Source organism: Haliotis asinina, chromosome 9, assembly GCF_037392515.1.
Source record: "Haliotis asinina isolate JCU_RB_2024 chromosome 9, JCU_Hal_asi_v2, whole genome shotgun sequence".
In the NCBI taxonomy this organism is placed as follows: domain Eukaryota; kingdom Metazoa; phylum Mollusca; class Gastropoda; order Lepetellida; family Haliotidae; genus Haliotis; species Haliotis asinina.
This window is the reverse complement of record NC_090288.1, coordinates 46,620,066-46,632,116: the sequence shown is the minus strand read 5'-3', so window position 1 is coordinate 46,632,116 and position 12,051 is coordinate 46,620,066. Positions and strand designations below refer to the sequence as shown.

The 12,051-nt window shown below is 42.6% G+C and overlaps 1 protein-coding gene across 1 annotated transcript in view; it reads left to right on the top strand.

The window, feature by feature from the left end:
• The window catches only part of LOC137296864 (calcium-activated chloride channel regulator 1-like), a 33,441-nt gene extending 22,352 nt beyond the window's left edge, over window positions 1-11,089 (top strand). The window contains exons 5-13 of the mRNA XM_067828742.1: window positions 2,710-2,848; window positions 3,716-3,822; window positions 4,371-4,595; window positions 5,185-5,472; window positions 5,916-6,131; window positions 6,475-6,748; window positions 7,638-7,811; window positions 8,274-8,495; window positions 9,452-11,089. Of these exons, the coding sequence (XP_067684843.1) occupies window positions 2,710-2,848; window positions 3,716-3,822; window positions 4,371-4,595; window positions 5,185-5,472; window positions 5,916-6,131; window positions 6,475-6,748; window positions 7,638-7,811; window positions 8,274-8,495; window positions 9,452-9,993 (2,187 nt within the window). The 3' untranslated portion in view covers window positions 9,994-11,089. The remainder of the gene's footprint in view (window positions 1-2,709; window positions 2,849-3,715; window positions 3,823-4,370; window positions 4,596-5,184; window positions 5,473-5,915; window positions 6,132-6,474; window positions 6,749-7,637; window positions 7,812-8,273; window positions 8,496-9,451) is intronic.
• Window positions 11,090-12,051: the final 962 nt, after the last annotated feature.

The window sequence follows — 12,051 nt, the reverse complement described above, 5'->3', positions numbered from 1 at the left end:
CTAAACCCGATGGCACGTCCAGTGAGGATGTCGTAGCGAGGGATGACCTAGTGCTTGTTTAAAGTAATACAATTTAACCAGAGGAAAATGACTCACACGGAAGGTTGGTTGCGTTTAGAAAACGGACTTTCAAAAGGACGTTACGTTACACAAAGCGTTGACCTTGACCTGACCTACAGGGTCACTATAACCAGATATGCTTGTTTTAAGTAATATAATTAAGTCAGAAAAAGATGGCGCACAACGAAGGTGGATTGTGTGTAGATAACGGGCTAGCACAAGGACGCGTTGTACATCAAAACACGCGTTCACCTTGACCAGATCTTCAGGGTCACTACAACCAGTTTGTAAATATGAGTAAGTCAGTTAACCGAGGGTTTAAAGCCTCCCAAAGCCTGCCAGCGTAAGGTGGGATGAATCTATTATGAAGAAATCTCTGAAGAGTAATTGCCGTGTTTACACAAGTCAAAAGTATCATAACTCACTATGACGCTACTTCACGACAGTGGGACAAATGGTAAAAAATGTCACCTTGTCGCATGATGCGCTTGGTTAATTTTGTTTAAAGGCACAATGTCACACCACACTTCTTTAAAAAAATATTTATACTAACAATCAGCCTCAGGGAAACTACCTCAAAAATCAATGAAAAGAAAAGAAAACAATAACGCATTTACAATACAATATGAAATGTTCGAATGCAACGTTGCAGTAAATAGACTGTGTGCCGAATATTATTTCAAGAGAACCCAATAGAGTTGTGTCCACCTTGGAGCGCTCGTTACGAATATCCTACGCACAACTTCTGATTGGATACAGCTCGGAATACACCGACAGCACCGCGTGCGACAGTTTTAGATGTACGGAGCAATTGTGCACATTCCATACTATGGCAAATGTTCGCCGGTTGCCTCAAAGTTTTAACTACCGAATTCAGACAATTCTAATGGATAATAAATATTTTCATTGCATCAGTAGGAACGTTAAGGGCGTGCATAAACTCCAATGCATATAACAGGAAAAAGTATTGTCGAAAATGTGTGACTGATGTTAGGTGTAGGTGGCTGTGTTGCCGTCGGCGCATCCTTTAGTTAAAGAGCGCTTGTGTTTTGTAGTTTAAACAGGAACTTTTCGATTTCTGCATGACTGACTTCATTCCCATGGCACATGCCACCACCGCAGTTTATACACGTGTCACGTGACTCATGTGTCAGCTCAACTGTCAGCGGACTTCAGTTAATTAGGTCGCTGGCATGTCCGTACTCTGACAGTACATACTCCCGCATGCAGGCTCGTCCTCTTACCCTGAGGGTGGATAGGTGGGGGAGGGGTGGTGTAGCTTTGTCGTGCTCGCTCGTCACGACCAGTGAGTGGGTCTAGTTTCACGCCGTTTTAGCAACATTTCAGCAATAACACTGGGAGGGACAGGAGAAATGGGTGCATTGCACCCGTTTGATGAATCGAGCATGGATCTCGGCGTGGCGACCGATGATTTTAGCAGCATGGGCTGTCCTGGATGGATGTGTGAAACGCATTTTTCTTGTCTTGACTTGGTTATACACAGACAACCGTCATATATCTGAAATAATGCTGAGTGCCGCGTTAAACATGAATTTCAGCAACGTTAAAATATTTGTTTATAATTGGTGTCAGATGTTTACGGAATGGGCCAGTTTGTACCTCGATAATATTGTTTTATACATACATTGTTGAATGCCAAACTGCATGCCAGATTCAATAGAATGATGTCATTACAGTATTTACACTACATTACAGTATCAGTATTCTAATTGTAATGCAAGGGCAATGACTCTGAACGTGTTTATGTTGTTTGACGCAGATGTCGCGTGCCGTATTCATGAAAACATTTTTGATGTTTGCAAAAAAATATAAGGTAATGTTTTTTTTCAGTTGATACCGCTGGGAAAAAGCGATGCACATCACAACATATTCATTGCGAGACTATTTGGGAGCTCTCCCCTGAATTGGAAAATCCATGCTCTGCACAGTTGCCTCCCTTAAATCAAATCTCTGAAACCAAGATTCGTCCCGGAAACATATAGAGAATCTCACCCAAGTGTCTACTGATATCAAATATATCAACACGAGATGATAAAGTAACAAATTTTCACTTTTGTCAACGAGTGTTGATATAATTGATATAACTAGACACGAGGGTGAGATTCTATTTATCATCCCAAATCATTCTTCATTAGTTTTCAATCAAAAATGTACTTCTCTGAACACAGCACTAGTTGTAGACTTGCGGTGCAACGATGTCATAACACTGTGATGTCATCAAGTTCATTACGTTCATGATTGTGCAAAATCTACTGCCCCGGAGATATCGTCTGATCTCATACAAGCTATATCTCCTGTGGAACACAGCTTTGGATGATAGATTTTCTTCGTCTGGTAAACACGTGGAGACGCGGGTTAGAACTGATCTTCAGTAACGCATGCTTGTCGTAACAGGCGACTAACGGCATCGGATCAGGCTCGCTGACTTGGTTGACACGTCATCGCATTCCAAATGTGTAGATCGCTGCTCATGATATTGATCACTGGATTGTGTAGTCCAGAGTCAGATATTTACAGACAGCCGTTGTATAGATGACATATTGCTGAGTTACTGCCTTACTTTCTGTAGCCCAGAACTGACGCGTTGATAAAGCTAAAATAGTGAGTTCTTGACGTTTTTACTTCCAGATAACGGATTTCTGCGACGACCCCTACAGCGCCCCGGGGGAGTACCGCCACAATGTCTACGCTCCTAACAGACAGAACAGGCTCTGTAACTACCGCAGTGCGTGGGAAGTGATGAGGAAACATGAAGATTTCAGAAAGAGTAAGCCATAGCTTCATCATCGGGTACATACTAGACCACTGGGCGTACTAGAACATGTAGTACTCGGGAGGTGGTTGAGGGTTTTATGAGTCAGTGGGTGAGTGAGTGAGTTTAGTTTTACGCCGCACTCAACAATATTCCAGCTATATGGCGGCGGTCTGTAAATAATCGTACCTGGGCTTGACAATCCATTGACCAACAGCATGAGCATCGATCTGTGCAATTGGGAACCGATGACATGTGTCAACGAAGTTAGCGAGCCTGACCAACCGATCCCGTTAGTCGCCTCTTACGAGTAGCATAGTCGCCTTTTACGGCAAGCATGGGTTGCTGAAGGCCTATTCTACCCCAGGACCTTCACGGTCGAATGTTTTGGGGGCTACTTGCCACAAAGGGCGACTATGTTTACCGTGACTGGCGAATGACGGGATCGGGTGGTTGGGCTCGCTGATTTGGTTGATCCATGTCATCGGTTCCCAAGTGCGCATATCGATGCCCAAGCTGTGGATTCCTAGACTGTCTGGTCCAGACTCGATTATTTACAGACCGCCGCCATATAGCTGGAATATTGCTGAGTGCGGCGTGAAACTAAACTCACTTTACAAAGAAGAAGGCGCTATGAAACCTACAATATATAAACTCTCCGGCCAAGCCGAACACTATCTCCCCTCCCTCCCGCCCCCTTTACCCTCCTCCTCTGACTACCTCTTGTGGCACTCGACGTGATAATACGATCATACTTCGGTGCTTTCAGCGTTAAACCTCACTCACTCACCCTCTTATTTCCTGCGCCCACTGTGAAGTTGTGTAATGTAGTTGACCTTTGCCATATAACGCTTATCTCATCTTATTTTTTTTATTTTTCAGTCGGGGCGCCCCTCCCTGCATTCACTGATACCACGCCCCGGTTTCACTTCGTGCAGGTGAAACCAACGAGGAGAGTTCTCGTCCTAGACGCCTCTGGGAGTATGACGGTACACTCTCAACCGGGCTTAGCATTTTGTTCCCAAAATGTGTTCTTGTCGTTCACTTTTTAAAAGTATGGTTCTTACTTTACAAGTTCATCTCGACGATTTGGGACACCAGTACACAACTCACACACTCACTCACTCGACAAATATTCTTCATACCAGGGTATGGTAGCCCCACTGGTCAGACCGTTATTTCTCTGAAACGTTCGGTGTGTTCTTTTTAATATGGTACCCGTGAAGGTCAGGGTTAGATATTGGCATTCACTGATCCAAGCTTGTCGTAAGAGGCGACTGATGGGATCAATATAGGCTCACTGACTTAATTGACACATGTCATCGGTTCCCCATTGCGCAGATCGATGCTTATGCTGTTGATCACTGGACTGTCTGATCAAGACTCGAATATTTGCTGATCGCCGTCATACAGCTGGGATATTGCTGAGTGCAGCGTAAAACTAAACTTATAACCTCACTTGTAATATGGGTACAGAACTCGTAAAATGTGACAGTTAATGCAAACAAATTACCCGACACTCTCTCTTTCACAACAGGGGTCATCAATGGCCATATTGCGCCAGGCGGCCAGTAATTACATAATGACCAGCGTTGAGAGTGGCAGCTGGCTTGGCATTGTACAGTTCAACACAGATGCAACAACCCTGTCTGAGATGGTCCACATAACGTCCCAGGCAGACAGAGAACTTCTTACCAACCGCTTGCCTACATACGCCGAGGGCAAGACCAGTATTGGGGCGGGTCTCGGAAAGGCTCTGACGGTGGGTGAATCTTCTGATCAGGATGTGAAGGAGTTAATATTAAGCGTCACATAGGCAATATCTCGGCAACATCTTGACGAAAACAATTTATATAATAAAGATGAAACCACTGTGAAGATGGAAGGTAAATATACTAGAGTATCACAGATATGAATATAAAACTAGCATGAAAAACTAAACAGTTTAATTAAAGAAGACAATACAGTATTAAACGCTAGCTATAGATCGCTAACAGCTAAAGGTATGTATCACCATACCACGGACCATGCTACCTACATGGACCAAAGCTGGATTTATATCATCCCTTCAGGCGTTGGCGATAGAAATTAAAGGATGCAAGAAAATGTGAATTAGAACCTGATTAATTGGAAAGTAAATAATAAGAAACTCGGCGATAATAAGATTATCATGCACATTATTCTTGCTTAAGTTATTTGTGTTTATTGCAAACAGATAACTGATCTTCTTATAGACCCTATGTTTGATATTAAACAAAACGGTACTGCAAAATATTTAAAGTTAAATATTTCCTCACTCGCTCAGTCAAAGCAAAATGAGACATCATTCTTGTTTATATCAATATTAACAGGCCCTAGAGAGTTCGAAGACGGGTTCAGGTGGAACTCTGATATTGATTACCGACGGCAAGGAGAACAAATCACCGTGGATAAAGGATATGAAACCGAGGCTGTTCAAGAGCAAGGTGATGATTCACGCCATCGCCTATACTCAACAAGCGGAAGCAAGCATTGCACAGCTCGCAGGGGAGACGGAAGGGCGGACATTTTTCTTTACTGGCGAAAACAACTCGACTTCATTGATTGACGGACTAGCAGCGACTGTTGGTGCCCAGAGCTTTGACAATTTTGCTGTCTCTGTAAGACGTTGTTCTTCCTTTTCTTGATTTCCTAGTACTGAAAGTATATTGCTAACACCGTAACGGCAGTGACTGGCGTTGATCTACACAGTTGTGCACACTTAGATACATCAAAAGAACCAGCAAACCTGACACCCGAAGCCGTTGAGTTTCTGTGAGCATGTGTTGCCGGAAATCAATTCCTATCCGTATTGTCTGCAAATATCGCCTTAAAGTTGCTGACAGGAATTAATTCCGCCATCTTTACTCATTGACTGTAGAAGTTGCCGATCATCTCATGGCTTTGACATTTGCGGTTAAATAGTTTTGCAAAATATATCTAAAGGAAGCCAGTTTTTCTGTGTTATCTGAGATATAAATACTCTGCATTAGATATAGATTCATGGTGGGCTCTAGGTTGACAAATAAGAAAAGTCCTTTGCTTTCTCTGATACCTGATACAGGTGAGTTCTGAAGCTGTAAAGGTACTCCGTAAGATTCCTCACGTCGGCAGCTTCATCATCGACAAGACCATCGGCCGCGAGACAACGGTGACAATCACCTCAGACAAACCAGTCGATGTCGTCTTACATGATCCGACGCATGCCACGACGAAAACAGACGTCTTCAAAAACATCACCAATGGTATCGTGACGGCGGGCATACCAGGTCTTGCAATGGTAAGAATGTCATTGGTCTTTCTAGGAGTACAGTTCATAGAGCACGCGTCTCTGTCTGCAGAGATTAGAATATATATAGGTGAGTGAGTTTAGTTTCAGCAATATTCCAGCAATTTTCCAACAATATCTCGGCGAAGGACACCAGGAATGGGCTTCACACATCTTACCCAGGGGGGAATCAAATCAGGGTCTTCATGGTGATATCTACAAAACATAATAAACTATTATCAGTATTGAAATCAAGACAGTGCTTAATGTGTTTTTTCTTCAGTTGATAGATATCGCAAGCAAAATTCATCGCTATGTTTCCAAATAAATGTAACATAATAGGTCTGTATTTCAGACAGGAGTATGGAAATACACAGTGACGTCCTTAGGACCCTACGCTAACGCCCTCGTGCACGTACAGTCCAAAGCAAGGTCAAGAGGTCACGACGTCATTCAAGCACGATCTTGGGTTTCCACAGAACTATTAACATTTGAAACCAAAGCCAGGTTCACTATTTTTGCTGACGTGACGCGAGGTACTGCCCCTGTTTTGGGAGCAAAGGCCAAGGCCACAATGGAAAGACCAGGAGCAGGTACCTCCGAGGTTGAGTTGCTCGACGATGGCGTTGGTAGGTACATGAAGTGACTTTCTTTCGAGTGCTATGACATGACACTGTTCCACGCCAATACCATTGACAAACTGTTCGATGTTTAAACAACCCGTGCAGATCCAGGTCAGAGCTGATCGTCTGTAAACATTCAATTTGCTTGTCGTAGAAGGCGGCTAAAGGGATCGGGTGGTCAGCCTTGCTGACTTGGTTAAAACATGTCATCGTATCTCAACTGCGTTGACTGATGTCCGTTCTGTTGATACCTCGATTACTTACAAATGCTACGTAGCTGGAATACCGCTGAGTTGGGCGTAAAACTAAAGTAACTTACCTGTTAAAACAACAGCTTTGATTATATGTTATGACAGTTAGTGAGTGATTTAAAATTTAACGTCACATCGGCAATATTTCAGCCATGGCGTGACGAAAACAATTTATATGAGTAAAATGAACACGTTTTGAAGAATGAAACCTGTCACGATGGACAGCAAAAATACTAGGGCATCACAAATATGGGTATAAAACTAGCATGGAAAAGTAAAACATTCTAGTAATTAAAGCAGACAATTCAATATAAAACACGGGCTATAGATCGCCAACAACTGAAGGTAGATCATCATACTAGGGACCATGAGGACTTACAGTACCTTTGCTACCTGCAGGAAAATTACCTTTAATATTTAAACGATCAAGAATGCTCATTATGGTTCCGGTCCATCTGCGTGTCTATATGTTTATGTGTATGTCATTACTTCTTCTCTTCTTCTTATGTCTGTATATACATGTCTACCAGCCGTGTGTCTGTCAGTGTCTATTTGTATATCTGTCTGTCTGCCTGCCTCCCTATATATATTTCTCAATCTCAGTGACATACATTGTGCCAGTCTGCCTGTACCTCTTGTTTCAGGTTCCGATCTAATCAAGGACGATGGAATATATTCATCGTACATTCTTCCTCGTGATCTCAAAGGGAATGGAAGGTATAACATGAAGGTGAAGGTTATTGGAGAAAACGTGTCAACCAAGGTCATTACGAAAGGTCAACAGACAGGTGCTCTAGAAACAGGAAGTTCAGGGAATGGTAAATATCACCAACACGAAATGAAAACTCTGTCAACTTTTGTAACCCCTGTTACATAGCGGTATCTGTGCTTCCTGACAAGAGAAGCGCGTAATGAAGTTCGAGCAAAGAAAGTTGTATTGCATAGGCTGTGAAACAGACTTCCTCACATGTCAGGAGCGGTTGGATAGCCCAGTGGGCTAAGCGTTGACAAGTCACACGAAATATGTTGGACACCACATTGGAAAAAACACACCACATTTTGTCGATGCATGTATGATCTTATTACACAATATGCTATAGTTACCGGTGCATTGACGAGCTGCCATTGACAAGCATGGGATACTGAAGACCAGTTCCAATCATGCCTTCAAAGGTGGAAAACCACACCAATAGGTTTCAGTAAACTGCCAAAGTATAAGATGCATCAGATTGTGTAATTAATGACAACGTTTTTCACTAACACTCACATATTCGTTTCAGTCCTGAAGTCCGGAAAGGAGACAGAAAGTCTAGGTGACTTCCAAAGAGTGACAACAGCGGGGGAGTTTCGTGTACAGGGGTACCCGTCAATTGAACCCGACATTCGAGACGTCATACCACCTGCAAAAGTTGGGGACTTTACCGTGACTTCGTTTGATCAAGATGTTGGTGTTGTCGCGCTGGAGTGGACAGCTGTTGGTGATGACATGGGTCGTGGAAGAGGTAATACGCCAGTATTGTAATGGATATGATACTAACGATAATATAAGCAAGGAACGGGCAGCTAGCATCATTATCCAACATTGACAATACCGGAATTTTTTTTATAAATCTCCAGCTACAACGAGCTTGCCTTTTCAACTGGGACAGACAGTGCCCCAGCCAGCACACAACGTTTGCGCAGAGTTGCTGGATGACTTTAGATTGGTACACAGCGTTAGTATTACGTCATTTTATATCGTTACGTCACAACACAATAACGACGTTGCACATTTACATTGCGGAAACGTTGTGCGTTGAGGTCACGACAACGATATTATAACGTTTCTTATAACGTGTTTTCCGTCAATCTTTTCACTTTGGGATTCTTGCTCCACTATTCAACTATAGCTTCAGAAATCGACCAGCATGCAAATATCCTTGTTTCTTATATACAGATCACTGCGTTAAACAGACCGTTAAGACAACGTAAATGGGAGTCCACAGAGTAACTTTGTAACTCCGAAAGCACAACTTTGTGGCAACGTGAAATAGTATTTGTTAGTTTGGTATTACTCTTAACAACCAAGGATGAACGAATCCTGATTTCATCCAGTGGTATATCAACTGTACAGATTTCCTTCGAAAAAAATCTAATTTACTGTTAATTATTAAATTTAACATTAATAATCCCTTCCAAAGACGTGCATACATATTAAATTTAGAATAGCTAGATATTAGTAGCGCACTTGGTTAAGGTAGAATACAAATAGAAATAGAATCGCTACGCCGATGACCCTGTCTCATTCGCTTCATTGCTGCAATACATGGAGCCAATTTCTGGTGTCATCCGTTGTGAAATTGTCCGGCGTAAAACCATCCAGAATCATTTACCCATTCCTTAGCAAAGTATGCTTTAGTTACGTCTCATAAGCAATCTGTACTTTCTGCATTTCTGACTGTAATATATTTTCCCGCAGCGACTGGATACAAGATCCACATGTCCAGGGATATAGGAGAACTGCTACACAACATCGATACCTCAGAAGATATCAGCAGCTTGGCACGCAACAGAACTTTACAAGAACCAAAGGAAGTGGGTCTTCTGGAACAAGTCGAACTCCGGATAAAGCAGCTTCACAAAAACGACACGATTTTCCTGGCTCTTCGTGCATACGACGAAGCCAGCAACTACGGTGAGGTTTCCAACATCGTCTCCGTCTCGTACGTCGATGAAGTTGCTGTACCACGTGAGCGTATTGACGTTCCCATGACGTCGTTTCTTGCCGTCATCATTGCGCCAATGGTTGGATTCCTTTTGTTTCTTGTGCTCTTGACGATTGTGTGTTTGGTGTGGTCCAGCAATAGACAGAAGGAGCACAGTCGGAGGAAGATGTTTCGAACGGACAGTTCTTCGTCGTTGAAGTCAGTGACATCGGAGTTTCCTCATATGAACTACCGAGTCGATGGCGAGTATGTTAAGCGATGGAAAGAGGAACCCAGCTCATGGACAATGCCGTGAAGTCATTTACCGTCATTATCACGTATGCCAAAGACTCCATATATAGTTGTGCATTTACTGAGAGAAAGGTGTAACACCTATGCCATCCTATTAGTATTATGCTCATATAATATAATCAGGTCTCACGAGGGTAAGCTGGTCATTGGACAATGGGCTGTTGTTCTGTTTCAGCGAAAATACAAACCGGTGGTTTCGAGATATTGCGATGTGATGTCAGATGTGACAAATGATAGACATACTGTGAATATAAGGATGATACTGAAATTATTTATTGGTGTCATTGCATAATATATTGGAGTGAAAAAAGTTTCCTATCGAAAGAAACCGGAACAGGTATATGTGTGTTTCGAGTTAAGTTGTCCCAAGACAGATTTCCGAAGTTCGAGAGAGATGAAGTTCCGCAGGAAAAAGAATTGAATCAAAGGCTGAACTTCAAGGTCCCAAGGAATTTTACACAAGCTAGGCACATGACGACGTTGGAAGCTAGAACCTGGAATTGTCCCCTCCTAGAGATTGGTCCCTGCTTATGAACGTTCATTTGCCAGCACTAAACCCGCACTCGTTTAGAAGGGCAAGGTTGGGTGATTTATATAAAGTAAGCAACGTTGCCGTGCAGACACTGGCCCCTTCACAGTCGAAGGATCCACTGGACAAGGAACTCAGACCCATGTTCGTGAGTTTCACAAAAGTCAATGCCATCTTGTGCTTTCCTTCTGAAGGAGACTGACAGGCTGTGTATCTGAGCAAGATGAGGTACGCAGACAGCAACATGACTTGGGCGGTGGGGTACCCTTTCTGTTAGAGTTCTTGCTGTAGAAGTCATATGTTGATTTTCCATGTGGCCAAAACGAGTTAAGTCCATTCGTGGTAACTCGTAGTGGAAATGTGCCATAACCGACTATAGCCTCATTTACTAATGTTACGAACGAAAACAAGTTATACATTGAGTCAAAGAGTAAGAATCATGCCTTTCTGTAGATAACATACTTGGTGTATATAGATAACGCAGGGTGAATGTCCGCCACATTCTCACATATGTAGATATATTTTGATATATTATTATGTCTAATATATAATAAATGTATTGCTCGATTAACATGTTTGTTCAAGACTATGATTATTCAATGATACTAATTTGTGTCAAAGATAATTACACTAAAAATGAGGACATAGGGGAAACAGTGTCAGAACGCTATTAGGACACGATGACCTATGTGAGCCACGTCAGCAGGACTGACCACCCGATTCCATTATCCTCCTCATACGCTACTGGACAGTTTAATGACCATGAGCTTTGAAATATTTGTCAGCGTTATAGCTAGGGGTTGTTTTGTTGCGCTTTATTATGTTATTCAAAACGGGTTTACTTGCTGTTAATGGAAACGGAATACCTTATGTTTTTCGCCATGTTACCATAACCTGTTTCCTGGTATTGAATGTTGGAGTTCATCCTGCAGACTAGGATATAGTGCGATGTCCATAACAATTAATCATTTGCATGGCGAGCAGGAGACCAGTTCTAGCCCGGGTTCCCAAGGTCTCTATTCCATATCTAACAGCTATGAAACGTAACACAATGTCGGTATGAAACAGTACATCCTATTGCCGTGAAACATAATGTCTAACCTTGCAGTTTGTGTGGCGGATAAAATTTAAAAACGTAGGTACGTTTGCTACCGAACAAATGTCGTCGACTGTTGCAATATTGCACAGCATGATAGACGGTCGGTGTTTGATACCGCAGGAATACTCGGGCCACACTGCGATGTGGTGTCTCGCATGATATAAGCACATGCTAAAACACATGATAAAAACGCGTGATAAAATGCATTTGTCCGGACTAGCTGAAGCACTGACACTCGTGCGCCCTCATGGACTCACGACCGTAAACGCTCGCAGAAACACACACCCATAATTACGCGTGTGTGTGTTGGTAAACTCCATTGATCTTGAATTCGAACGCGACATTACGACACATTACGTACTACTGTTCTGCTGGTACACGCATGACCTAATCGTTTTTATATAAGACGTTGTCTGATTCAGTCTGATTCAGTC